Source organism: Heloderma suspectum, chromosome 3 (genome assembly GCF_057233095.1).
Source record: "Heloderma suspectum isolate Gila_16-S chromosome 3, 16-S_ref, whole genome shotgun sequence".
Taxonomy (NCBI): Eukaryota; Metazoa; Chordata; class Lepidosauria; order Squamata; family Helodermatidae; genus Heloderma; species Heloderma suspectum.
The window spans coordinates 286566599-286591422 of record NC_139460.1 but is presented as its reverse complement, the minus strand read 5'-3'; the positions used below and the strand labels follow the sequence as shown (position 1 = coordinate 286591422).

At 42.8% G+C, this 24824-nt stretch overlaps 1 protein-coding gene across 2 annotated transcripts in view; it reads right to left on the bottom strand.

Annotated features, from left to right (window-relative positions):
- The window catches only part of U2SURP (U2 snRNP associated SURP domain containing), a 48079-nt gene extending 24778 nt beyond the window's left edge, over positions 1–23301 (bottom strand). The window contains exons 1-10 of one of the 2 annotated variants that reach the window (XM_084847217.1): positions 23245–23301; positions 10972–11019; positions 9915–10013; positions 8330–8444; positions 7551–7687; positions 6444–6511; positions 1732–1826; positions 1617–1652; positions 1447–1529; positions 194–359 (exon numbers count right to left, since the gene is read on the bottom strand). In XM_084847217.1, the coding sequence (XP_084703343.1) occupies positions 194–359; positions 1447–1529; positions 1617–1652; positions 1732–1826; positions 6444–6511; positions 7551–7687; positions 8330–8444; positions 9915–10013; positions 10972–11019; positions 23245–23289 (892 nt within the window). In that variant the 5' untranslated portion in view covers positions 23290–23301. The remainder of the gene's footprint in view (positions 1–193; positions 360–1446; positions 1530–1616; positions 1653–1731; positions 1827–6443; positions 6512–7550; positions 7688–8329; positions 8445–9914; positions 10014–10971; positions 11020–23244) is intronic. The other variant, XM_084847218.1, reaches the window with a different exon arrangement.
- Between the last annotated feature and the right edge of the window lie 1523 nt (positions 23302–24824).

Below are 24824 nucleotides of genomic sequence, written 5' to 3'. Positions count from 1 at the left end.
TGTCATAGTTATATGCAAGTTGGCTCAAAAAGGGTTTTCTTGAATTTCGGGAGCCTCACAGTAAAAACATTTGAGAACATCTCACAAAGAAGATAATTTCCTTCTTCCCCCATCAATCTCCCCACAAAAAATACATTGCTTCTCCCAGTGCTCTTCCAAGATGACAGTGAAGTTCTTTTAAATCTTCTATTACCATTTAAATTCTTTAGTGCACGTTCAGCATCTCTCCTGTTCATGAAGGCAACAAATCCACAATTCCTCTCTCTTGCCCTTTCTTCATCAGTTCTTGGCCACATGATTTTGACACTTGCTAGAGGCCCAAAGCGTCCAAATTCTTGACATAACATCTCTTCATTCATCTATAGGAAATAGGAACAAACCCGCATGAGATATTTGTCTGTTATAAAAATATTTCCTTTAGCCTATGGCAAGAGAAAAGCAACTGAGGAACGGGTTAATACTAAAGTGTCCTGATAAGGAGGCCATACACACCCCAGATATACCTCATTCTTATAGCACAAAACCATGATCTGGAATTAGCCCTAATGCATACAAGCCCATACACATACTGTAGCTAGCAATATCTTTTAACATAGAATACCTCGTTTGTTTTCACAGTAGTGTGGCAACTCATTCTGCAACTTACTCCAAGGAAATGGGAGCGGTTGACGAACAAATCTGCCAGACATATGCCAGTCCAACAGCCAGGGTGGTGTGGGAGGTAGCACTGACCACTCCCCCTACCACAATGCAGGAAGGGGGACTTTGCAGCTGGGGGAAATGGAGTGGCGGGGGGGCAGAATGGATCTGCAGCGGGGAGGCTGGCCACAAAGCAGAGAGGCACAGAAGTAGTGGCAACAGCAGTGAATGAAGGTGGGGAAGATAGACTGTTTCCCCACACTATGGCTTTCATGCAGAACATGAGGATGCTGTTTATTTAGCTCCACCAATGTTTTACTAAATGAGAAGAGCGTAGAGAAGGAAGTTCTTGTGTAAGCATCTTCAGAATCAAGTTCTTACAATTTATACTGTACTTTTCATTGTATTGAACAGAAGGATATAAGTAAAATGAATGACTTAACACTTGGAGAAGTATCTTTACAGGGACTCTCTCAGTTAAAAATAAAATAGGTCAAGTTTAACAAATAAATAGCAGTTAATTACATCTGTACAGTCCAACAAATAGGGCTGGAGCTAGGATGCCTCAACTCAAAGCTCTACTCAACAACTGATTCATGGAACAGTTTTATGCAAACCACTATCTGCATTCCCTAGCTGAAAAATGAGAATAGTGACCTCAATTAACTGTTGAGCAAAGATATTTATATACTTAACGGTTGTGCTGAATATGCACAATAATATTTGCATATTGCAGACATGTGGAGCAATGTGAAGTTAACACAGGAAAGACTGGTCTAAAAGTTCTTCAACAACTGTAATTATTACCTGGGGATTAATGTTTCCAAGGTATAAATTTGTTGTGCTTGGATCGCCTACATCATGTGAACCTGGAGCATAGTCATCCAGTACTAAAATAAAGAAAACAAGATGTAATCCAAAGCATACATTTTAAATTAATAAAATATTTTAATTAAATAGTTATGAAACTATATTACCACCCGAAGATCTGTTTCTTCTTGAAGGTGCATCCACTAAGGGAAAGACAGGATGCCTATTTAATCCCAGGTTTTTGTAGAATGAAAATACCATAACGAAATGCTGACTACTTACTGGAACGGCGCTGGCCATCTGAATCTGATTGAGGGGGCTCAAAACGGCTTAATCTACCTTTGGTTTTATGCCTTTCATCACGCTCTTCTTGAATTCTGTGGAAGATATTTTATACAAGTGGTAAATGGCTACAGTCCCAGATGGCCATAGTTAAAGGTTTTTTTAAAAAAAATCAGTAGACACACCAGTTTACTATAAGGAAACGATTTTAGAAACTGAACATAGCATGGGTCAATTCTTCAATTATCATGCTGTCCACACTCCAGAACTTAAAGCAGGAGACAGCACCCATTGGCGTTTTTGCTCAAACATTTCCTTGGAGACTAAGGAGACCTCCATCAGACCTGGACAGTCCTTTTGTGCCATCTGGTGGCTGAAGCAAGAAATGCTTTCATTTCTCTCGCAGGCCACAGTGCCCTTCCTCAGACTTGATTCACAAGTAACTGCTAACTATGGGTTAAACAACCCATAATTAGCTGTGTGCACACCAGAGCGAGCAAGCACACTGCCTTTCACCCATAAACAATGCACGAACACCCTGTTCCTGGGTTGCTGTCATGACGCGCAAACCCAGCACACTTCGTTGTTTGAACAACCCAGAGTGCCGGGTTCACACATGACGACAACCCAGGAATGCAGCATCCTGAGCTGTTTAGCAAAGTGGAAGTGGGTGGGAGCCAGCACGCTCACTCCCGCATGCTCACAAACAACTCTTGATTTGTTGACCATGGGTTGTCTGATCATGCCAATGGGGTCTCAGAGTTCTTAAAGTCTCTATGCAGAACATTAAGCCTCCAGGGTTAGAGGGGTCAGCTAATGGACTCTCAATTTATTTGTTTGCGCTCATGTACAGATAACTCACAACAGAAACTTCCTTTACGACCACTGGAGAGGCTGCGGCGTGCTTCATTATTCTAATGTATATGTTTTTTGGTTAGCAGGCTTGCTGGAGGAACATTTTCCCATTGGGGCATTCAGATAGTGCAGAGAAGAGAGTGACAGAAGAAAATGACAGAACAATTTTTTTGAGGGGAGGAAAAAAGGAGAGGAAAATGGGTCAAGGAAAAGAGCAGAAGTATAAGGTTTGGGGGAGAAAGGGAACCAAAGATATGAGAGTTTGAGCTAAGCAGAAGAACAGAGGAGCTTCTGCTCTGAAGGAAGAGAGGAAACTGAGAAGGAAGTCAATAGGGGGAGAGGATAGTAAATGGACCTAGATCACATGATTCCTAATTTATCGGCAATGGGAGAAGTAACCCACACTGGATGCTTCCCACATCAAACAGGAGAATGCAACTTCCCCCATTTCTTCCCTTTAAAAATGTAACAAAGAGTTATACAGTATTTCAACATTAGAAATGCAATATAAATACATGAACTTGGACCCTACGATAAGTTAACTTATGCTGCAATCCTATACACACTCACCCAGGAGTAAGTCCCATTGAACACTGTGGGACTTACTCCTGAGTAAACTCATGCAAGAATGCCCTGTCAAGGAAATTCATGGCAGGAAGGCTTCCTCCCCGACACTTCCCTCTACAGCTACCTGTGAAAAGTCTCTCCAGAGGATTAGGGGCCCCTTCTAAACAATGGCAGGGTTTGCACGATCCAGGCACAAAAATAAGCCATCCTAGCTTATTTCCTTGCCCCACCCACGCGTGCCGGTCACGTGCCGCATCATTACCCTAATTACCCACGCCAAGCACAGGTTATCGTGTCATCTGAAACTGGCAAGGTGAATGGCGGGGCTGGCTTCTAAAACACCCCAGAAACCCTACAAGCCATGGGCTGTAATGCGGTTTAGAAGGCACCCCTGCTGCGCATCTTGCTCCAAACAGAGCTTATTTTCCTGCCCTGATCATGCAAATCCAACCATTGATTGGGTTCGCATGATGCAAGAAGCCGTCGTAGGTAACTACCCACAATGGCTTGTCATGTCGTTCAAACCCAGACCATTTCCCACAGGCTGGCTTATTTTTCGGCAACAAGCCACCCTGTAACCCATGGCTTGTTCTAGGGTATTTTGGGAAATTTTGCACATTTGGGGGGACTGGTTAGTAAATGGAAGGGAAGTATATTCAAATGTAATGCCCGGTAAGTAAATGGAGGAGAAATTTGTATACCTGTATTAACTGCTCCATTTCCACAGCGTACATGAAAGTGAAATTACACTGGAAAACTGTACAACCTTGAAGAATAATCAGGACTCCTAAGAAGGAGCCAGTTACTTAACTCTGCCCACTCATGGGGAGTGGAAGTGCCATCAGTGAATCCCAGGCCCCAGTTCCACACCCCCAAAGGTAGCTTCATCCAAGTTAATATTCACTTTCTTCTGAAAATTTCATCAGTGTCACGGGTTACACAGAGTCAGGTAAGCCTGGCCTCGGCTGCACTTTTTCTGAAGTACCCTTTTTTTGCACCATTTTAAGCCCAAATTCCTCCTCGACGTGGTCTGAAAGCTCCTCACTATCCATGCTGCTCCATAAGGACTTTGTTACTGACTGGATCATGCTGTAGGTCTAGAAAAGTGATCAGGATGCAGAACTTCAACTACCAGTTAATGTCTAACCCTGACTCTAGTATAGACATCTAGATTTTTTCATTTCTGAATCCTACTACCTCTTACTTGTCTTAAGGGGCTTTTTGTAGCAAGCTCAATCTCTCAAATCATCTGCCTGTAATGTGTTTGTTGATGCCCATCCAGTACAATCTCTAACTTCTGGACATTAAATCCTCAGTACCTAGCTTTGGCTTTAGCTACTTAGAGCTCAATCTTATCCAGATGCCCAGCAGCCTCTGAACTCAGGAGGCTGACAGGCTTCCTATGCAGAGCAGGAGGAGCACAAAGATGATCATCGCCTCCACGCTTCTCCCACTCTGCATTTTTGCTAGACAGGCATTTTTGCCCATCTAGCTAGAGCTCGGGCATGCGGGGACGCTGTGGATAGCTCATATACTAATTTCCCCTGCCCCCTCCTCTCCCCACCCACAGAACTGTCCCCTTTCAATCCTCTCCAAGGTCACCTTTGCGGGGTGGGGAGCTCGGACTCCTAGGTCTTAGGTCAGAGCACTGTCTCCGACCCCAGATCGAGGAATCCAAACTATCCTATGACCCCCAAGATGCTGTCTAGGAGCCAGTGTGTATGGCTCCTAGTATGTTTTAATCTATGATTTTGTTAGTAGCTGTTGTAAAATCTCAAACTACTTCTGTAAACTTATGACTCAAAGTACTTTTACGTTTTATGTGTGGTTTATTCTGTGATATAAGCTGCTAATTGGTTTTATTTTTGCTCTACTAGAAATAAGTTTTTATGCAGCATTTTACTGCCTTTTTAATAATTCTATTTTCTATTTTAATATTGTATTTCATTTCATTTGTTCTGTGAGCCACTCAAAGAATGGCAGCCTATACTAACTAACTAACTAACTACTCCTTCCTAAAGTGGGTTGGATCCAGACTAAGACTTAGGTCCCACTGAAAACAATAGGACAAGTTAGTCATGACTAACTTTCCATTAATTTCAGGGGGAACCAAGTTCAACAAATGGTATGGATCAAATCCAATAAAAGTTACATGCACAATTCAAAATTTCACAGGTGGCACTTTTGTCCCAACAGATAGCAACATTTGATTTCAAAACTTAAGTGCTTTATCTTTATGAACCATTTTAAAATTTGTTTTCATACTTCAGTACCAGTAACTGATGGCAGCCCTATTACACAGTTCATTACACTACAATTACAGTAATTGTCACAAATCTCTTAAGAACCCAGGAAAAGGTTGTATTATGGTATCCAATTTTATCCATCATGCATTGTCTACAGTGGAACAGCTTAAAAACACCTTATTATGTTATTTATATATAACTGATCTAGCCCAAGATGCAAGCAATACACTAAGTACTAACAGGATTCAGATGTTATGCTCCATTACTAATTTAATTTCAGCTAAATCATCAATGTAGGATGAATCCCCTAAACGTACTAAAAGTCTGTTTCTGATAGTTTGCATGTTCCACAATTACCTTTTTTATTCCTATACATTTATTATTTATGTCCGCATTTTAGCCTTTTAAAGTGTGTAGTTTAAGGTTTTTACGATTTTTAATGTTCTTGTTTTATGGTTTTAAATTGTCATACACTGCCTTGATGGCTTTTTACCAGGTAAAGTAATATATAAATGCTAATAATTTCCCTGCCCCCCTTCAGACAATTATTTTCCTGGTTTGGTCAACATGACAGCCTATCAGGGGTTAATTTCCCCAGGAGGGGCCATGGCATATGCTGTCCACCATTATGGATATACAAATGCTGACCAACAGAACATGGATTATGTGAGGGTTGTATAACCCTCAAATAGTCCTCCCTGGCCAGGTTCACACAACATGACAAGTCATGGCAACCCCCAGTTGGGGGTAGCATATTCATAATGGTGGATGGCACGCACCGTGGCCCCTCAAGGGTTAATTCACCCACGATGAGCTGTCGTGTTGTCCAAACTGGCCCACTCACATCAATAAAAAAAGATAAACAGGCCCTGCTATCAAGCTTACAAACTAAAATGACATGATACACAAGGGAAGGGGAGTGGAGGGGAAAGGAGGGAGGCCAGTTTTTCAAGGGCAGAACAAGTTGGTGAGCTGTAAGCCAGAATTTAAATGCACTTCAGGCCAGACTGATGTTACTCAGTCTACATGGAATACAATACTTACTGTTTCAATTCTTCTTTAAACAGTTCCAAATTGCTCTTTTTCTTTTCTTTTTCCCCCTTCTTCAAAGGCTAAAAACATAAATTAAAGAATACTTAGTATACCATGACCATTTTTTATATAATTCTGACAACATAAGTTCACTTGCCTAACTTTACACTCTTTTTAATGCTACTCTGGAAAACAGAAGTGATAAGAAAATGTACACAGACAAAATGTAATTAATAGCCCAATCTCATAAACCACTGCATCAGAGGGGAAGTTCCTACAATCAGATTTAAATAATCCAGAATCAATGCATGTGCACAATTCGAATCGTCAAACTACTGCCAAGACCAAACATTAAATCACCACTGATACAACATAAGAGATTAGGTGCTGTATGTAGATAAAAAATGAGCAGCCGACAGAGAGGCCAACTGGCGTCTCAAAAGTGGGCAGGCCCTACTCACAGGCTTACAATAAATAAAATAAAAATACAATCCTATTCACACTTGCCTGATATCAATGGAACGTACTTCCAACAAAATATGCTCAGAACTGGGCCGTACAACCAACATCATAAGACCCACCTCTCATACACAGTTGAGAAGGTAAATCTGTTTCCCAATTGTACCGCTTCAGACAGCAGCTGTGGGCTCATAGGAAGAAATGCTCCCCTTCCATACAAACATCCCAGCACATGGAAGACTACAATATCAGGGAGAAGGCTAGACTAGAACATTCTCTGGGACATACTAATTTTCTATCCACTGAATATGTGTTCATGAAGGAGCTTTCAATGACAGGGCTGATGCAAGGGGATGCCTTGTACTATACAGCAGCACCACTGGACTGCTGTTCAACACAGTAAGAAGCCCTCATGTCAGACAAACTATCATGCACAGGGCCATTTCAAGTAGAGAGAAATAGAACAGCCATCAATCACTTGTACTCCAAGTTAAAGACAAGCACAGCAGCCCTGTGGTAACCCTAAGTCTTGATGCAGTTATGAACAAGATATCTTGGGATGTTCACTTAAGAAGCAATCTATAAATACCTAAAATAAGTAAATCAATGTACTTAAAAAATAAAAAAGTAGCAAACATTTCTAAAAAAAACTAAACTTACTGGTTTTTTGGTTTCTATCACCAGAAGGGATGGAGGCCTCTCATTAGAGGATGACTGATTCTGCTGGCCTTTTTGATCTGCAAATCGTGATGAAGGTTTGTAGATTTTTCCTCGTTTTTCATCTGTTTCATGTTCTTCTGAAACACAGACCAATAGTTACTGAAAATGTCTAATGAATGCACTAGCAAGGACTCAAAGAGGTACTTTAAGCGGGTTTGGCTATGCTCAATGTCCCGTCACCTCCCTGCCACTTTAAACAGAAGCCACCCCCATGCCTTATCACAAATGGCTTCCAAACACCACCTCTGATTCAAAGGGGGGTTGCCAGGCTGCATGGGGAAAACAACAGTGCTGCTGTTAAAGAATCACAAGTCCCCCCTCATCCCAGATGCACAAAGCAAAGAACATGGCATTTTGCATCTCACCAATTGCACTGGTAGGGCCATTACTGATACTTCCTCAGCAGAAGAACACATGGAATAAATGTTACTTAATTTGAAACCCAAGTCAACACATACAGGCCACATGCCAGGAAGCAGCAACATTATATTTAATTTGTGAGACATAAAAATAAATTCTGCACATGATCTAGAAAATATACTCATTTTCTTCATAACAATTTAACTCAGAGGCACGTGTGAGTACCTTGTTAAAAGTATAATAGCATCTTAGTAAACATTTATTATTACATGTATCTAAAAGTAAAATTTTAAGGCAGAACAAATAATTCAAAGGAAGCCGAAAATATTTTTTCTAGACAGTATAGTAGTCAACCTTACCTTTAGATGCATTAACAATCCCTCCTCTGACAAATGTCTTTACTTTATTGCCATCACTTCCTTCAAATGCAGCAAGGAATTCTTCATAAATTTCTGCTGCTGCCTTCTCATCTTCCTATACTCACCAAAACATTAAGCAGGTTAATAGCATTAGCGAGACATTATTTTCATACTCATGCTATCCTGAACTAGAAACAATTATGTGTGGTGGAAATCTGTCCCACTATATATTTTCCCCACAGATTTTTTCCAATTCTAAAAATGCATTGTTTCATAAATGTAAAGTGGTAACATTGCCTTGAATCCACAAAAGGAGGGGGTGATTTCCACCAACTCCCTCCTCTATATGCAGCGCCCTGCAATATTTTCCATGCTATTCCTAAGGTTCCCCCTATTCTCAGGGGCAGATTCTTGGGGGTGCAGGAGGATGGAGAGGAAAGGAGAAGCGGGGAAAAACTCCATTAAGGGTGCAATCCTATGCACATTTAGACAGAAAAAAGTCCTACAATTCCCAGCATGCTCCAACCAGCTGGCTGGGCCGCCTTGGGAACTGCAGGACTTTTTTCTGTCTAAACATGCATAAGATTGCACCCTAAGACCCAAAGTGAATAGATACAACAGAATACTAGTTAAACTGGGTAGTTTCAAAGCTGCAATTAACTCTTCCAGGTGATTATTGCTAGGATGCATATTATATATAATTTACAGCTCTTCAGGAATGCTAACATTAGTATGTTAGTAGTTTCCAGTGCCTTCATTCTTTCCTTTAAATTTAAACAATGTGAGGGAAGTATATGCTCTTGAGTTGTTGTGTCTTGAAATATTTAAAAGTATTCCAACAAGCATAAGTAAAGCTTTGACTTTGCTTGAGCATAACATTTAAACTACATTAAGTGCACTTAAAGCAATTACAGATTTTTCCTAATCCAATATTTCACTTCAAGTACTTCTGGCTATTGGAAAAACTTTTGATATATTTATTCAGCATAAAATATTAACATGATGTACTTACCTTATTAAATGTAAATCAAAACATGCTAAATCAGATAGCAATTAATTAGGGCACTGGAAAAAAAATCCCGTTTTAAGTATTTCCAGAAAACCTGTATCACTGACTATAAATAGCATTACGATGAAGTACAGCATGTAATTTTTCCTTTCAAACAAGACAAAATTTGGATGTGGCATATCTCACCTCTATGCTAGGACATCATAAACCATGGATTTCCTGGGCACTGATGGCAGCCATAGGTGACCAGAATTCCATGTAGCGAAGTGTATGCAATTCCATGCACGTGACTGCGTGGGCTAGCAGAGGAGAGATGAAGTTCTCCACCCCTCCTCTGCAGCCAGCATAGAAACTAAACAGGCAACCAGGGGTAGCCCCTTCCCCCATGCCCAGCATAAAAATGCAGCTCCCTGCTCCCCTCTGTCAGCCCCCAGCAGGCTAGTAAAAATATTTGCAGGCTAGTAATATATTTGAAGGCATATTTACAAGACTGTTTTATTGGCAATAATCTGAGAGGAACAGGAAAAAGTAGCATACTTCCAGCTGATTAAATAAATGAGTTTCCTACAGCATTACCTTCTTTTTCAATTCCTCCTGTTCCTTCTTGCTTAAGGTTCTCTTGGCAGCACTCATTTTGCCAATACTGAACGCCTTAAGTTTGCTTTCTAAAAGTGGCTACAACAGAAAAAAATATTAGCAGATTATAAGAATGCAATTTTAAACATATCCAATATCACCTATAACATTCTTCTAACAGATAAAGGGAATATGGCTTGCTTAAATTTATTTTCACCATCAACAGGGTATGTATGTGTATACAAAGTATTTTTGTATTCCAGTATGAAAGAATCTGAACAATGGTCAAGAAAACCTTCAGTCATCCAATCTTTAAAGTAAAAAAATTAGCAGAGCTCTGTTGGCACGTACAGAGAGTTACACTGGCACCAACTATTTCTTAAACTTAATAACTGTAAGCTGCCCTGGGGATTCTATCTAAGGCAATTCAGAATGCAAGTGATTACCTATAAAGTTTTACACTATCTGAGCTGAGGATACATCAAGTGCCTTCTTCCATACGAACCTCTCAGAATGTTACAATGCTCAAGAAAGCCTAGATCCAAATATGAACTGCGGGAGAAGCTTACTCAGGAAAAAACTCAATCACACCAACAAGCTATACAGTGGCTCAGTTTGGATGTCACAACCCTTGGTTGTTGGCAACAAGCAAGTTGGTGCACACTGCACGATCGCACCAGCTGCAAAGGTGAGAAGCCGTCCCTCAGTTGTTTAGTTTGATCAGTGGAGCAGGAACCCTGGCTTGCTAGAGGAGAGATAAGCCTGAGCTGAAACCCAAAGTTTCACTATGGGTCATTCCCAACAACCCAGGGTTTTAAAAAAAAACACTGGGTGGTTGTGACATCTGGACCGGGCTAGTCAGATAAAAGACATCACAGGGCATTGTAATGTAACCAACATGCACAAAGGGGAAAAGTGAACCAAAGTAAACTTAACATAGGTCTATAATTGATTTGTTTTTAGTACACAACAACTCATATATATCCATCAGTGGGAACCGACCAGAGAAACTGAGTTTTCATTAGTTAGATTTTTGCACATCCATCTTGAGACTTACATGAGGCTCTGGAGATCCAGTGGCACGTGTTGTGTCTGGCAGCCTGGCCTAAAAACAGTAGAAATACAAGAATCACATTAAGGAGATGTTTATTGATTTTGAGCATCTTACATGCATAAGGACACATTTTTCATTTAGACTGCCTCCATTAATAACTCAAAATTCACACGATTGAGATTCTGAACGTATTTGGAGAAATCAAGTCATCTCTCCTAGGATTATAAAATTAGTATAGATCCCATAAAGGATAGCAAAGACAGCACACTTTAAATAGATGATTGTATTTTTTTTTAAGGAAGCAGCAACCTGCTGGTTGATTTAGAGTACAATCCTATGCATGTTTAAACAGAAAAAAAGTCCTACAACTCCCAGCATTCCCCAGGACTGCATCTTTAATTATTTTAGCCACTTTCAGTAAATCTGAAAAGGCAAGAAATACAGGTTTTAAATAACCTAGAGGTCTGGGAGTTTGTAGCAGTTAAGGATGCTGGGAGTTTGTAGCAGCTAAGGATGCCTACTTTTTAACTGAAAAATGATCAAGAACAATCAGGCACAGACACAAAAACATTTTGGAGCCAAATGCAGATAACATGCTGTCCACTTCTACTTTCCATCAACCAAACAGATTTTGAAAGACCCTAAACTAAACATTTAGCAAGCCATTGGGACTTCACTGGTGTAATGTTCCACATACAGAAAGCCCTGAGGTTATCCCCAAAACTGCATGTTTTCTCCGGCCATATGATGGTATTTGTGTTTAGTGATCATGAAACATGCTGGGTTTGGACAGCCAGTGAATTCAATTAACTGTATACAGCGCATAAGAGCACGTGACTCTTTTAAAGCATATGGAGCATCAATCCTATTCTAGGTCATACCCTATCTCTGGGACTTCAACACCCACTGAGTACCAATGACCAATCAAAGCAAAACAAATCTTGACACTTTCTCTCCTTGCAAACTTCTATTTTACATGGGTCAAATATGCAATCTAGCCAACTGAAGAATTGCCCTCCAGATGTTGGACTCCCACTCCCATCAACCCCAGACAGCATGACCAATTGCCAGGGATTATGGGATTGTGTAGTCCAACAACAATGAGTATCAAGTAGTTTCTTGAGTTAGTTTAAGATGCCATTTGGCATTAATCCAAGTTCCTTATTTTCTCCCAAAGGGATTTTTGTACCTTTAAAATGAATGACATATCATTGGTCAATCTCATACCAAAAAGGGATTCTTCTGACTATTTAGTATAGCGTACAAAACAAAAGGAAGGGAACCCTCAACTGCAAACGCTAACCAGATCAATGGGACAACAAAATGTGTAATATAATCAAACATTGTGCAAGCATTTTCAGCTGCAGTCCTGAAGTTGCTTTCCCTATAATAGTATGTGATTATATTTTGGTCCAGCCCTCCTCCAACCTGGTGCCCTCCAGATGTTTTGAGCTTCAACTCCTATCAACCCCAAACAGCATAGACAATGGTCAAGAATGCTGAGAGTTATAGTCCAAAATATCTGCAGGGCACCAGGTTGGTGAAGGCTGTTTTAGCCAGTTGCTGATTAGAGAGTTTCCCCATCTACCTCATATCTATGTAATTCACTTGCTATAAAGGAAATTATATGCTTTATAATAACTGAGCAAAATGGATCGAGACAGTTTTCTTCCTATTTCCAGACAAAAAACACAATCCTTAGACTCTTGAAAGAAGCGGCAGATACATTACTATTCTATGGAAGAATTTCAGCCATTTTCTACTAGGTACTATCTTCATTCATGAAGTTAGAAAAGAAATAATTAAAAAAAAGACTGAGATAAAAACAGCTGCTTAGGTTCACACAAGATGACCTAAGGGAATGTTGGCCTATTCTTCTTTGAGAACCCAACTCCTACAGACCTGGTTTGCACAACCCAACAGCCCATCATGGGTTAATTTACCTGTGAGGAGCTGCTCTGCATGCTGGATGCCATTATGAATACGCAGCCCCCAATCGGAGGTTGCTGTGGCTTGCCATGTCATCCAAACTCAGCCAACATGGGTTATTTGAGGGTTAAACAACCCTCGTATAACCCTAAAATAGACCGTGGGTTATGCGAGGGTTGTTTAACCTTCAAATAACCTATGCTGGACAGGTTCAGACAACCCAGCAAGCCACAGCAACCCCCAGTCAGGAGGTGCGTATTCATAATGGCAGCTGACATACATCGCAGCTCCTCACAGGTAAATTATCCCATGATGGGCTGTTGTGTCACGCAAACCAGCCCATACTGAAACTACCTACTGTTTAAGGGGAAAAAAATGGTAAGCCCACCCCACCCACCAGATTCATGGAACTAGTTTCATGGTTCATTGGATCCTTGCCCACAGTTTCCAAGATAACTGAAATCTATTTTTCCATGTTACGAAGAAAATGTTCTAAATATTAGAAGTTCAATTAATAGCATAACTCTCATTGATTTTAACAAGACAGGACTACAACCTTAAGTTTTGTGATTCATGGGACTTAAACAAAGATCTTCCAGTATGTCTACACGTACAATGCAAGCAGTTGCATGATTCTCTTAAAATAAAAACAAGAATGTCATAGCATTTTCTTTACAACTAATATTTGGATAGAATTTTTGTAAAAGGTTTGTCAATATTTTCTATGAAAACTGAGTATTCCAGGCAATGACCAGAATCCAAAAGGTTTTGTGCTAGGCCAGTAGAATTCACGACTTCCCACCACCTTTAAATAGCTGACCCCCATAATGTATCACAAAGTGTTTTTGAAACTCCAAGCAGTATGCCAGATGGTGTTGCAGGGTAGGTTGCTATGGGATGTGAGTAAGCTAAAGCAGGGGTGGGGAACCTGTAGTCCTCTAGATTTTGCTGTACTCCATCAGCCTCAGCCACCATAGTCAAAAGTCAGGGATGATGTGAGTTGTAGTCCAACATGCTGTTTCCCACCTCCCAGCTGAGCAGGGCAGAGCAGAGGAAGCTGCTCCAGCTGGTCCAGGGACTACAGAAGCAAGCAAGCTCCCAGAGAGTGAGCAATCAGAGCTAGCGAACAGGGGAAGCAAACAGGAGTTGGCCAGGGGAGCTGCAGTGGCAGAAGAGACAAAGCAGACAAAGGAGACAAAGGCAAAGAGTGAGTAGAGGACCAGGCACAAGCTACCCTAGAGCAACCAGGAAGCTAGACACAAAAAGGGAAAAGAGACTATGTAAGGACAAGACTCTGCAGTGGTGGTGACCGGCAAGGTGTGTGCCATGTTTGTTTTCTTGCCTGAGAACAACATGGCCTACACCTGCAACAAGTGCAAATTGATCACATTGCTGGAAGAAAAAGTAAGAGGACTGGAGCAGCAAGTGTCGATCCTCCAGGGAATAAAAGAACACGAAGAGTCCTTGGACAGAACGGTGGAACTACAGCAGCAAAGCAAAGAACAGAAGCTAGAAGAGCAACAGCAAGCTGAGGCAGAAGAGGAAACTGAAGTGAGGAAAAATGAAGTAGAGGATACTCATTGGAAAAGGGTGAGAGTTAGGAGCAGAAGAACTAGAAGACGCTCAGTACCAATGGAGGCAGTGGAACTAGGGAACCGTTTCCAGGTATTTGAGGATGAGAATGGAGGACAGCCTGCAGAGGAAGAATCACAGGGGAACCTGCATGAGAGCGAGCAAGACGCTGAAGGTCAGCCAAGCAGAGGCGATGAAACCAAGGCCTGCAACAACAAGAAGAGTAGTACTAGTGGGAGACTCCTTGCTGTGTGGGATCGAAACCCAAGTATGTTGCGAAGACACATGGAATCGCCAGGTATGCTGTCTCCCAGGAGGATGGATTAGAGATGTGACTGAAGGGTTGCCTGCACTCATAAAGCCCACTGACAGGTATCCCTTTCTTCTCATCCACGTGAGAACAAATGATACCACCAAGCACAGCTACAAAGAAATCACATCAGACTTTGAAGTTTTGGGAAGGAAACTCAAGAACTTTGGGGCCCAGATAGTTTTCGCATCCATCCTTCCAGTAGTTAGAAGAGGGATAGAAAGGGAAAGAAAAATACTCCAGGTGAATGACTGGCTACGAAGGTGGTGCCGACGAGAGAGATTTGGATTCTGGGACCACAGGCTACATTTCCTGGAAGATGGACTGTTGGCAAGGGACGGCTTGCACCTCACAGAGGATGGGAAGAATGTGTTTGGCCACAGCATGAAGAACTTCATCAGGAGGGCTTTAAACTGAATCCTATGGGGAAGGGAGATGTAAAGTTGGGGATAACAATGGACGAAGGCTCATGCACCGCAACGGAGAAAACAGCTCTAACAGCACCCAATAAGAGTCTTCAGACACATGTAGGAAGAAAGCCAGACCATTAAGCACATGGTCTTCGATATCTATATACTAATGCCCAGAGTATGGGAAACAAACACAATGAACTTGAACTCTTAATACAGGAGGGAAATTATGACTTGACAGGTATAACAGAGACTTGGTGGGATAACTCTCCTGACTGAAATGCAGCAATTGAAGGATATACCTTGTTCAAAAAGAACAGGAGGAACAGAAAGGGAGGTGGGGTTGCCCTATATATTAAAAATACTTATCTCTGCACAGAAATACAGGAGGATGAGCTTGGTGGCCCCATCGAGAGCATCTGGGTTAAAATAAATGCAGCAAAGAATAAAAGGAACATGGTGGTCGGAGTCTACTACCAGCCACCCAAGCAAGGAGAAGACAAGGATGAAACTTTTGAAAAGCAAACAGCCAGTGTTTCAAGGAAGCATGATGTAGTAGTAATGGAGGACTTCAATTTCCCCGATATTTGTTGGGAGACAAATTCTGCAAAACATGGCCCCTCCAGGAAATTCCTGACTTGTGTGGCAGATAACTTCCTCCTACAGAAAGTAGAGGTAGGAACTAGAGGATCGGCTATCCTTGACTTGAGCCTAACAAACAGAGATGACTTAGTGGATAAAGTAGCAGTTACAGGAACTCTGGGGGAAAGCGACCATGTTATACTTGAGTTCATGGTTCTAAAGGAAGCAACAGCCGAGTGTAGCCAAACCCGTACCCTGGATTTTAGGAAAGCAGATTTTAATAAACTCAGAACAATGATCAGTAAGGTCCCATGGCAAGCAATGCTAACGAGAAAAAGAGTCCAAGATGGGTGGGAGCTTTTAAAAAAGGAAATTCTCAAGACACAATTACAAACAATTCCAACAAGAAGAAAAGGTGGAAGACAACAGAAGAAGCCATTGTGGCTTCACAAAAAGCTTAGGGATGACCTGAAAACAAAAAAGTACACATATAGGAAGTGGAAAGAAGGCCAAGTAACAAAGGAAGAGTGCAGGCAGGTAGCACAGAATTGCAGGGATGGCATCAGGAAGGCTAAAGCTGAGAACGAGCTGAGGTTAGCAAGGGATGCCAAAAGCAACAAAAAGGCTTTCTTCAGATACGTGCATAGTAAAAGACAGAGGAAAGAAATGGTGGCTCAGCTAATAAATAAGGATGGCAAAATGATAACAGATGACAAAGAAAAGGCAGAAGTGCTCAATTCCTACTTTGGCTCAGTCTTCTCCCAAAAGAGGGTCTATGACCCCCCTGGCAAAGGCGAAGTACAGGCTGAAGGGGCAGGATTGCAGCTTGAGATCAATAGGCATATGGTCAAGGAACACCTACTTCCTTTGAATGAGTTCAAATCTCCAGGGCCATATAAACTGGATCCTAGACTAATAAAGGAACTGGCAGAAGAACTCTCAGAACCACTGTCTAGTCTCTTTGAGAAATCATGAAGGACGGGTGAAGTGCCAGATGACTGGAGGAGGGCTAATGCTGTCCCTATCTTCAAAAAGGGTAAAAAGGAGGAACCTGGGAACTACAGACCAGTCAGTCTGACATCAATCCCCGGGATAATTCTGGAGCAGATGTTAAAGCAATCAGTCTGTAAGCACCTTCAAAACAATGCAGTGAGTACTCGAAGCCAACATGGATTTGTCAAGAATAAATCCGGCCAGACCAATCTGATCTCATTTTTGGATAAGGTCACCTCCCTTGTGGACATAATGTACCTTGACTTCAGGAAAGCTTTCAACAAAGTGCCCCATGACATCCTGATGAGCCAACTAGCTCAAAGTGGGCTAGATGAAACAACGATCAGGTGGATCCACAGTTGGCTACAGAATCAGACTCAAAGAGTGCTTATCAATGGGATCTTCTCAAATTGGGGAGAGGTAATGAGCAGGGTACCACAGGGGTCAGTCCTGGGCCCAGTGCTCTTCAACATTTTTATTAATGACTTGGAGGAGGAGGTGCAGGGAATGCTGATCAGATTTGCAGATGACACAAAATCAGGCGGGATAGCTAATACATTGGAAGACAGAAACAAATTTCAAAGTGATCTTGATAGACTGGAGTGCTGGGCAGAAAACAACAGAATGACATTTAATAGGGATCAATGCCAAGTTCTGCACCTAGGAAAAAGAAGCCAAATGCACAGGTACAAGATGGGGAATATGAGGCTCAACAACACTACAGCGAGAAGGATCTTGGAATTGTTGTCGATCACAAGCTGAATATGAGCCAACAATGTGATGTGGCTGCAAAAAAGGCAAATGCTCTTTTGGGCTGCATTCATAGAAGCATCGCTTCCAAATCCCGGGAAGTACTAGTTCCTCTCTACTCCGCACTGGTTAGGCCTCATCTGGAGTACTGTGTCCAGTTCTGGGCACCTCACTTTAAGAAGGATGCAGAGAAGCCGGAGAGGGTTCAGAGGAGGGCAACAAAGATGATCAGGGGACTGGAAACAAAGCCCTATGAAGAGAGACTGAAAGAACTGGGCATGTTTAGCCCTGAGATGAGAAGACTGAGGGGAGATATGATAGCGCTCTTCAAGGATTTGAAAGGTTGTCACGGAGAGGAAGGCCAGGATCTCTTCTCGACCATCCCAGAGTGCAGGACACAGAACAACGGGCTCAAGTTACAGGAAGCCAGATCTCGGCTGAACATCAGGAAAAACTTCCTGACTGTTAGAGCAATACGACAATGGAACCAATTACCTAGGGAGGTAGTGGGCTCTCCCAGACTGGAGGCATTCAAGATGAGGCTGGACAGCCATCTGTTGGGGATGCTCTGACTGGGATTCCTGCATTGAGCAGGGGGTTGGACACGATGGTCTTGTAGGCCCCTTCCAACCCTACTATTCTATTATTCTATGATCATCCGGAAGGTCACAGGCTCCCCACCCCAACCTAAATACTGGGGCTTCACAGTTCTTTGGATTCTGTCTAATAAGAGTAACTCTACTCAATTCTACATTGAACAACTGTCAAGAGAACTCTGTTCAGATTATCACTACATTATTTCTGTTCAAACTGTGATAGGGCTGTAGACAATGGTGATCTTGCAGAACGCACAAGTCACGGGACCCAGGCTTTTGCCAATGTCCCCCTACCCACTTAGGCCCCGCCCCCAGAAAAGCTGCTCCTGAGGATTAGTAGACTATGTAGAACAAAATGGAGGATGGTGTGGGACACTGCAGTAGGTAGAAGAGAAACACCAAAAACTGGTTGTCCCAACTTGCACAAGCAAGCACTTTCTGTTAAGGAAAAGCCACCACTGAACACATCCCATAATGTTTTAAGAAAATGTGTATTGAGGAAGAAAACTCCTTTGAACTTTCCTTTCCACAAAAAGTACAGCAATGCAACTAAAATCGGTTGAGGTGAAGTGTGTAACATTGGGCCAGTTTGAACATAAAGAATCCCATTTCATGTTTCTGGTTTATGAAGCCATGAATGAGCATCATATCTGCTGCATGCTCCTTTCCCACCCTTCCCTTCATGCGATGGCTTTGGTCTTCAATCCTGATTAAAGTAAACCAGTTTCCTGTTATGTTTACATGGGAAATGGTGGCTTAGTCTCAGTTTACTAACCAGAATCTGAAACTAAGATCAAACTATGGTTTCAGATTTTGCTTAGTAAACAGACATTAAGCCAGTTTCCCATAGCTTTATGTTATATTTTCCATACTATGCTGTATATGCTACTGTTTCTCTATACTATGCCAATTTCAAACATTCATCTACTAGATAGAGAGGAAAGCCTTAACCCATGCAGCTAGATCTAGGCGCACAAGCCAGCACGAAAGTTTAATATAATCCTAATTCTGAAGACAAGTTCTAAGAAAGAAATTAACATGCATGCATTTAAAAAGCCCACTCACCTCAGTAAGACACAAGCATATGTATATCACATTACACTTAAAAGGTGCAACTTTGGCTTAGCTTATAGCTTATTAGAAGTAGCAGAAACATTTCTATAGACTTCAAACCTCATCCTAAACATATTTGAATTAAACTCGGTTACAATGTAGCAAATGAATTAAGTATTTCTGTTCCAGATCTATTTTTACATCAACACTTATCAAATGTCATGTTTAATTTTCCTGCTTTCTCAGAGATAATCCTCATAGATTGTTCTGTACAGAACTGCACCTATATCCATGCTAATAAATAGGATGTCATGTGTGGAGGGAAATACATGAGACAGAATAATGAAGGGATTGCAATGTAGACACCTCTTTTTCAACATGGTAAAATAAAAAAGGAAGGTTACCCAAACTGGGAGAGATCTGAGAGATGCTGCTCCTCCCCAAACAAATATCAGCAACAGCTTACATGAAGAACGTGCTGCAGACATAGCCTAAATGAACAGCAAACACAGAACTTTGCACTTCCTGATTCTCTACTACACATGTGCACTCGTCATTACTGGTCCTCAGCCCTCTGACAAATCCTAGTGCATTGAGGCCTCCTCCCTTTCCAATATTTACAATTACAAACCAGCATACAAAGTAGCATGGGAATCCACCTCATACAAATGTTTGTACATCTAAACTTTAACCTGCCAAGTTCTTTTGGACTAGCACATGCAACAACACTTCCCCCAGAATTGTCTCTTTATGGCTATTCCACCTGGTCGTTAAACATTTATGAAGAATTCATGCCTGGATGTGCTTGTTTTCCTGTTCCCACACCATCCCCTTTTTGTATCATGTCTATTAACCTGCAACCAGGTTCACACGACACGAAAAACCATTCTGGGTAACAAGCCATGGGGGGGTGTCGTGTCATCTAAACTTGGACCACTTCCCACAAGATGGCTTATTTGGGGGCAACAAGCCACCCTGACAACTCATGCCTTGTTCTAGGAGTTGTTTTACCCATGATGGGTTGTGTGTCATCTAAACCCAGCAAAGCTAACCTATTGCGGGTTTTATTGATCAGGTGCAGAGCCACTCAGCAACAGCGGCAAACCCCCCTACCTTTCTTCCCAATCGCACCTGCCTCACGCCTCACCAGTGACAGCTCCTCCGTCAGGTCCCAAAACACACCTTGGAGGGGCTGTCACTCATTCGCCACCACCCTTTTTTTGGTCCCTGACATTTGCGCAAATGGGGCCGTAATTTTGTTTCAGCCCCAGAAATTCGTGCAAATGTAACCAGGGCAGGAACTGCTCCAAATGGGAGCAGCAAAAAGGGGCTGGACCCTAGATCTCTCTTAAATGGAGACTTGGAGAAGTGTGGAATGGAGCAAGGCACCCACAAATCTCAGTTCAGCAATTAAACCCCTGAGGATTACCTTGCTAACCGGGAGATCTTGTCCCCTTTTTCTGACCTGTCACTGTCAAATGGTGCACAAATTAGCCTATATGCAGTCTCATCTTGTCAAGTTCCTTGTCTCTTTCATACAGCACTTTGTTCCTTTTGACAATTAAAACTTACAAGGATATTGCTAAGGCAAGGCTACACATATCTGACAGCCAAAAGTGTGCACTTGCACAACAGTGAAAAGCCAACAAAAATTTTTTTAGAAAAAATTATGGACACATTTGTACAAATTCCTGGGGCCAAATATATTTATATAAATATTATGGCCCCATCTGTGCAAATATCTGGGGCCAAAAAAGACACAGGGAACAAAAAGGTGTCACTTTCGGACCGGGGAAGGGGGATAGGATGGGCAGACAAGACGGGTTCTGCCACACAGGACACTGGGATACTGGGTGGAGGACCGAGGGGAAGAACAACCCACAGTGAACCCGACAGTCTATCTGGCTCATCATGGGTTGTTCCGAAAATAACCCACACAGTGTAGCTTATTCGCAGGATAGGTTGTTGTGTCGTGTGACCGCACCTTGTAAGAAGGGACTATTTTTTAATCTTTGTAATGCATCTAGTAAACTTTAGGCATGTCATAATTTTCCCAGTGCTTCCAGCCATTTTCTGACTTTTGATTTAGATGGTCCCTGATCTCCAATTCTACATATATGATTCTCACAAATAATGATCTCAACCACAAGGAAAACAGACAGGAAGATTGTGTTCTGCATGCAAACATGTATGTAGGAAACATGCATGTATGAAAAGTCAAATATTTCTAAAGACAAAGAAAAAGGAAATAACTACCTAGGGCTAAGAATCTGAAGCTAAAACTGCTCCAAAGTTCCACAGGGCCAACATCTGACAAGTCGTAACCTCCACAAGACATTTAAAAATGTATACTGCTTAGTTCCCATAACACAGGCAAGTTGGCAACACAAAATCCACAGCAGAGTATTTTCAATCTACACCTAAAATATATAAATTCTTTAAAGATATTTATTTTGCAACTTTTTTGAACAAGATCAGCCAAATGGGCCTGAAACATAACCCATGTAGGGAACAGAAAACTGCACTGAAATTATTATAACATGTCAGATACCAAGAGCCATTTCACACATCAGTCTCCCTACATATATATTTTCATTGTGAAAAAGTCTTATACATCACTAAGTGAGCAATCCTATGGGCACTAGACACATTTTTCAGTTTTCCAAGGTCGGAGCCAGAGCTCTAAATGCGGTTCCCTGAAACCACGTTCCCCTCCCTCTTTCCCCTCATAGCCAGCGCAGTTCCCTCCGGGCTCAGAAACGGAGAGTGAAGACAGTGAAAAGGGGACAGTCCTGGGGGCAGGAAGGGGAGGAGACTGCGGAAGCTGCTTTACGCATCTTCCTATGCACCGTGTGGCCTTCCCTCCCCTTCCCTGAAGCCGCAGCTAAGCAGCCAAAATTGGCCGTCTCACCAAAAATGAAGGGCAGCCAGAGCACGGAGGTGACAACTGCCTCTGTGCTATGGCCACCCTGCACTGGATACCCCAACTTCGGAGGCTGCCAACTATAGCAATAGGATAACACCCTAAAGCATGCAGAAATAGCTCTTGGAATGTAAATGCAAGGCTACAGACAATCACAAGTTCCCCCCTGCACAGACAACAAAGAATACTTTTGAAAACCTGGCTGTTCAGGCAGGCAGTTGGGGTGGGTTAGGGTTTTTTTTTTTTAGGGTAATGCTGTTTTGTTCAGTTGATTTGTTGTATTTTGTGTTGTTATTTGTATTGTACGCTGCGTAGAGTGGCCAGGTAGCCGGCCAGATGGGTGGCCAATACATCTAATAAATCATAAAATACTATTTTTCCTATGAGCACTGTTCAAAGCTTTGCTGCTTTGATTGTTTTAGTCTGCTATCACTCATTACTGTACCTCGTTTTAATACTGCTGGCTGCCTTAAAGCTCACTGCCACAAAATGAGGGGGGTCACACATTTTAATAAAATAAATTAACATGGGAGACACCAGTTAAATACCGCACGCAAGAGGTCCATACAGAGGTAGCCAGGATGCTAAGAAGCATAGGTAACAGGCCATGCTTTCCAGGTTACTAAATGTGGGTGGGAGGGAGGGGGGGAGGTTGAAAAACGAAAGAAAGGCATCTACACTGAGATGGGCTCCGAGGAAAATGCAGAAAAGGGGGCAATATTAACCCCACAGTCCTGCTGCCTCTTCGTCACAAACCCCGAAGATACTACATTACAGAGGAGAGGGAAGGCGCGAAGCACTCTCCCAGCCTCTCTGAAGGAAAGACACACACACAGCCCAATTCTTTAAGAAAACTGAGCGGCTCGACCCCTTTTAATGTGAACCCCGCTCGCTCGCTCCCTGTCTTCCCCACCAGTCCGCCTCGCACTACCGCCGGCGGGGGATTGGGGGGGAAGAGGCGAGTAGGCCGCGAAGCCAACCTGCGAGCTCGCTTTCTCGCCTGCCAGCTCGCGCACCACGTCCCCCAGCGCGGGATGAGTCTCCACGCCGGCTCTCCCGGCACCCCTTCGCAGGCAGCCGCCGGAGCTTCCTCCCTCGCCCCGCAGTTTCCTCGGGGCAGCGGCGGCGCCGCCAACTCGGCCCCCAAAACGGCCTCACCTTCCCACTGGCCTTCTGCGAACCGCCTGACGTCTTGTCCGCCATCTTGATTCTGTCCCCCGCTCAAGCCCCGGCGGCGGAGAATCGAGCACCGACTCCGCTGATTGAAGGAGGAGGAGGAGGCACAGGGAGTCGCTAGCCGAGCGCGAGATGCGGGAGATTGCGCGACGAAGGGAGCGCGCCTCGCCCAGCCTTCCCGCAGAGCAGAAGGTGCGCCGAAGCGGCCGGCTTGTGCCGGAGCGACTTGGGTCCTCGGGGCTGCAGCTTTTGACTGACGCATCACGGCTGTCTCTCTCCTCTCCGGATCTAGAGATCTCGAAAGCGTGCACAGTTTTGGCGAGCTTTCGGTTGGCCCAATAAAGACATTGCACTAATTTGGATAACTGGTCGTCGGTTAAGGTCGCCATAAAACACAGAGAACGCAGAAACTCGTTCTTTGCACAGAAATGGAAAAGGGGCCGTTTCTGCATTACCAGCTGAGTCCCGTAAAAGTCCCCTCCCGCCAAATGTGTTAAGAGTTTGGGCCATATAGAGAGTGTATGTAACCAAAAGAAGTGCATTTCCTACGCAACCACCATTTATTTCCTGTGCTGAAGCTCTTCAAACTTTCGATAAAATTCCAACCAAGTACAGTTGCCTATATTTTTTTTCTCATTAATACACACAGACACACAAAATCACATACACTCGCACATGCTCCTTTTTTAATATGTTGTATAACCTGATACAGATTTGCATAAATTTTGCATAAATAAATTATTAGCAGATCTGCTAATACAGATTTGCATAAATTTTGCATATGCTGATGCTGGGGAAGATTGAAGGCAAAAAGAGAAGGGGACGGCAGAGGATGAGATGGCTAGATAACATCACCGATGCAATGAATATGAACTTGAGCATGCTCGGGGGGACAGCGGAGGACAGGAAGGCCTGGCGTGCTATGGTCCATGCGGTCACAAAGAGTCGGACATGACTTAATGACTGAACAACAACAAAAACAGTCCAGCTCACCATAATGGGGAAGACTGTGACCAGGTGTCATCTATGCCTGTCCAGGTGCTAATTGTTGATGGTGTCAGAGAAACAAACAGAGTGAGAACCATCCCTGCCCAAAGGATGAGGCTGGTTGGTCACGTTTGTTTCCCTGACAATGGGCAACTTCAAGGCCCCTGCTCTCCCTTCTTATGGTTCTTTATCTTTAAACTGGACCTGGACTGGACAGCCCTTCAAATAGAGGATGCCTTCAAATAGAGGAGTATACTCTGGCAGGTCTTCAAATAGAAGGGTTTCTGTAAAATGGTCGAGAGCTGGACCATAAGAAAGGCTGAATGAAGGAAGATAGATGCTTTTGAACTGTGGTGTTGGAGGAAAATTCTGAGAGTGCCTTGGACTTCAAGAAGATCAAACCAGTCCATACTCCAGGAAAGAAAGCCAGACTGCTTACGTGAGGGAATGATATTAAAGGCAAAACTGAAGTACTTCGGCCACATAATGAGAAGACATGATAACCTGGAGAAGATGCTGATGCTAGGGAAAGTGGAAGGCAAAAGGAAGAGGGGCTGACCAAGGGCAAGATGGAT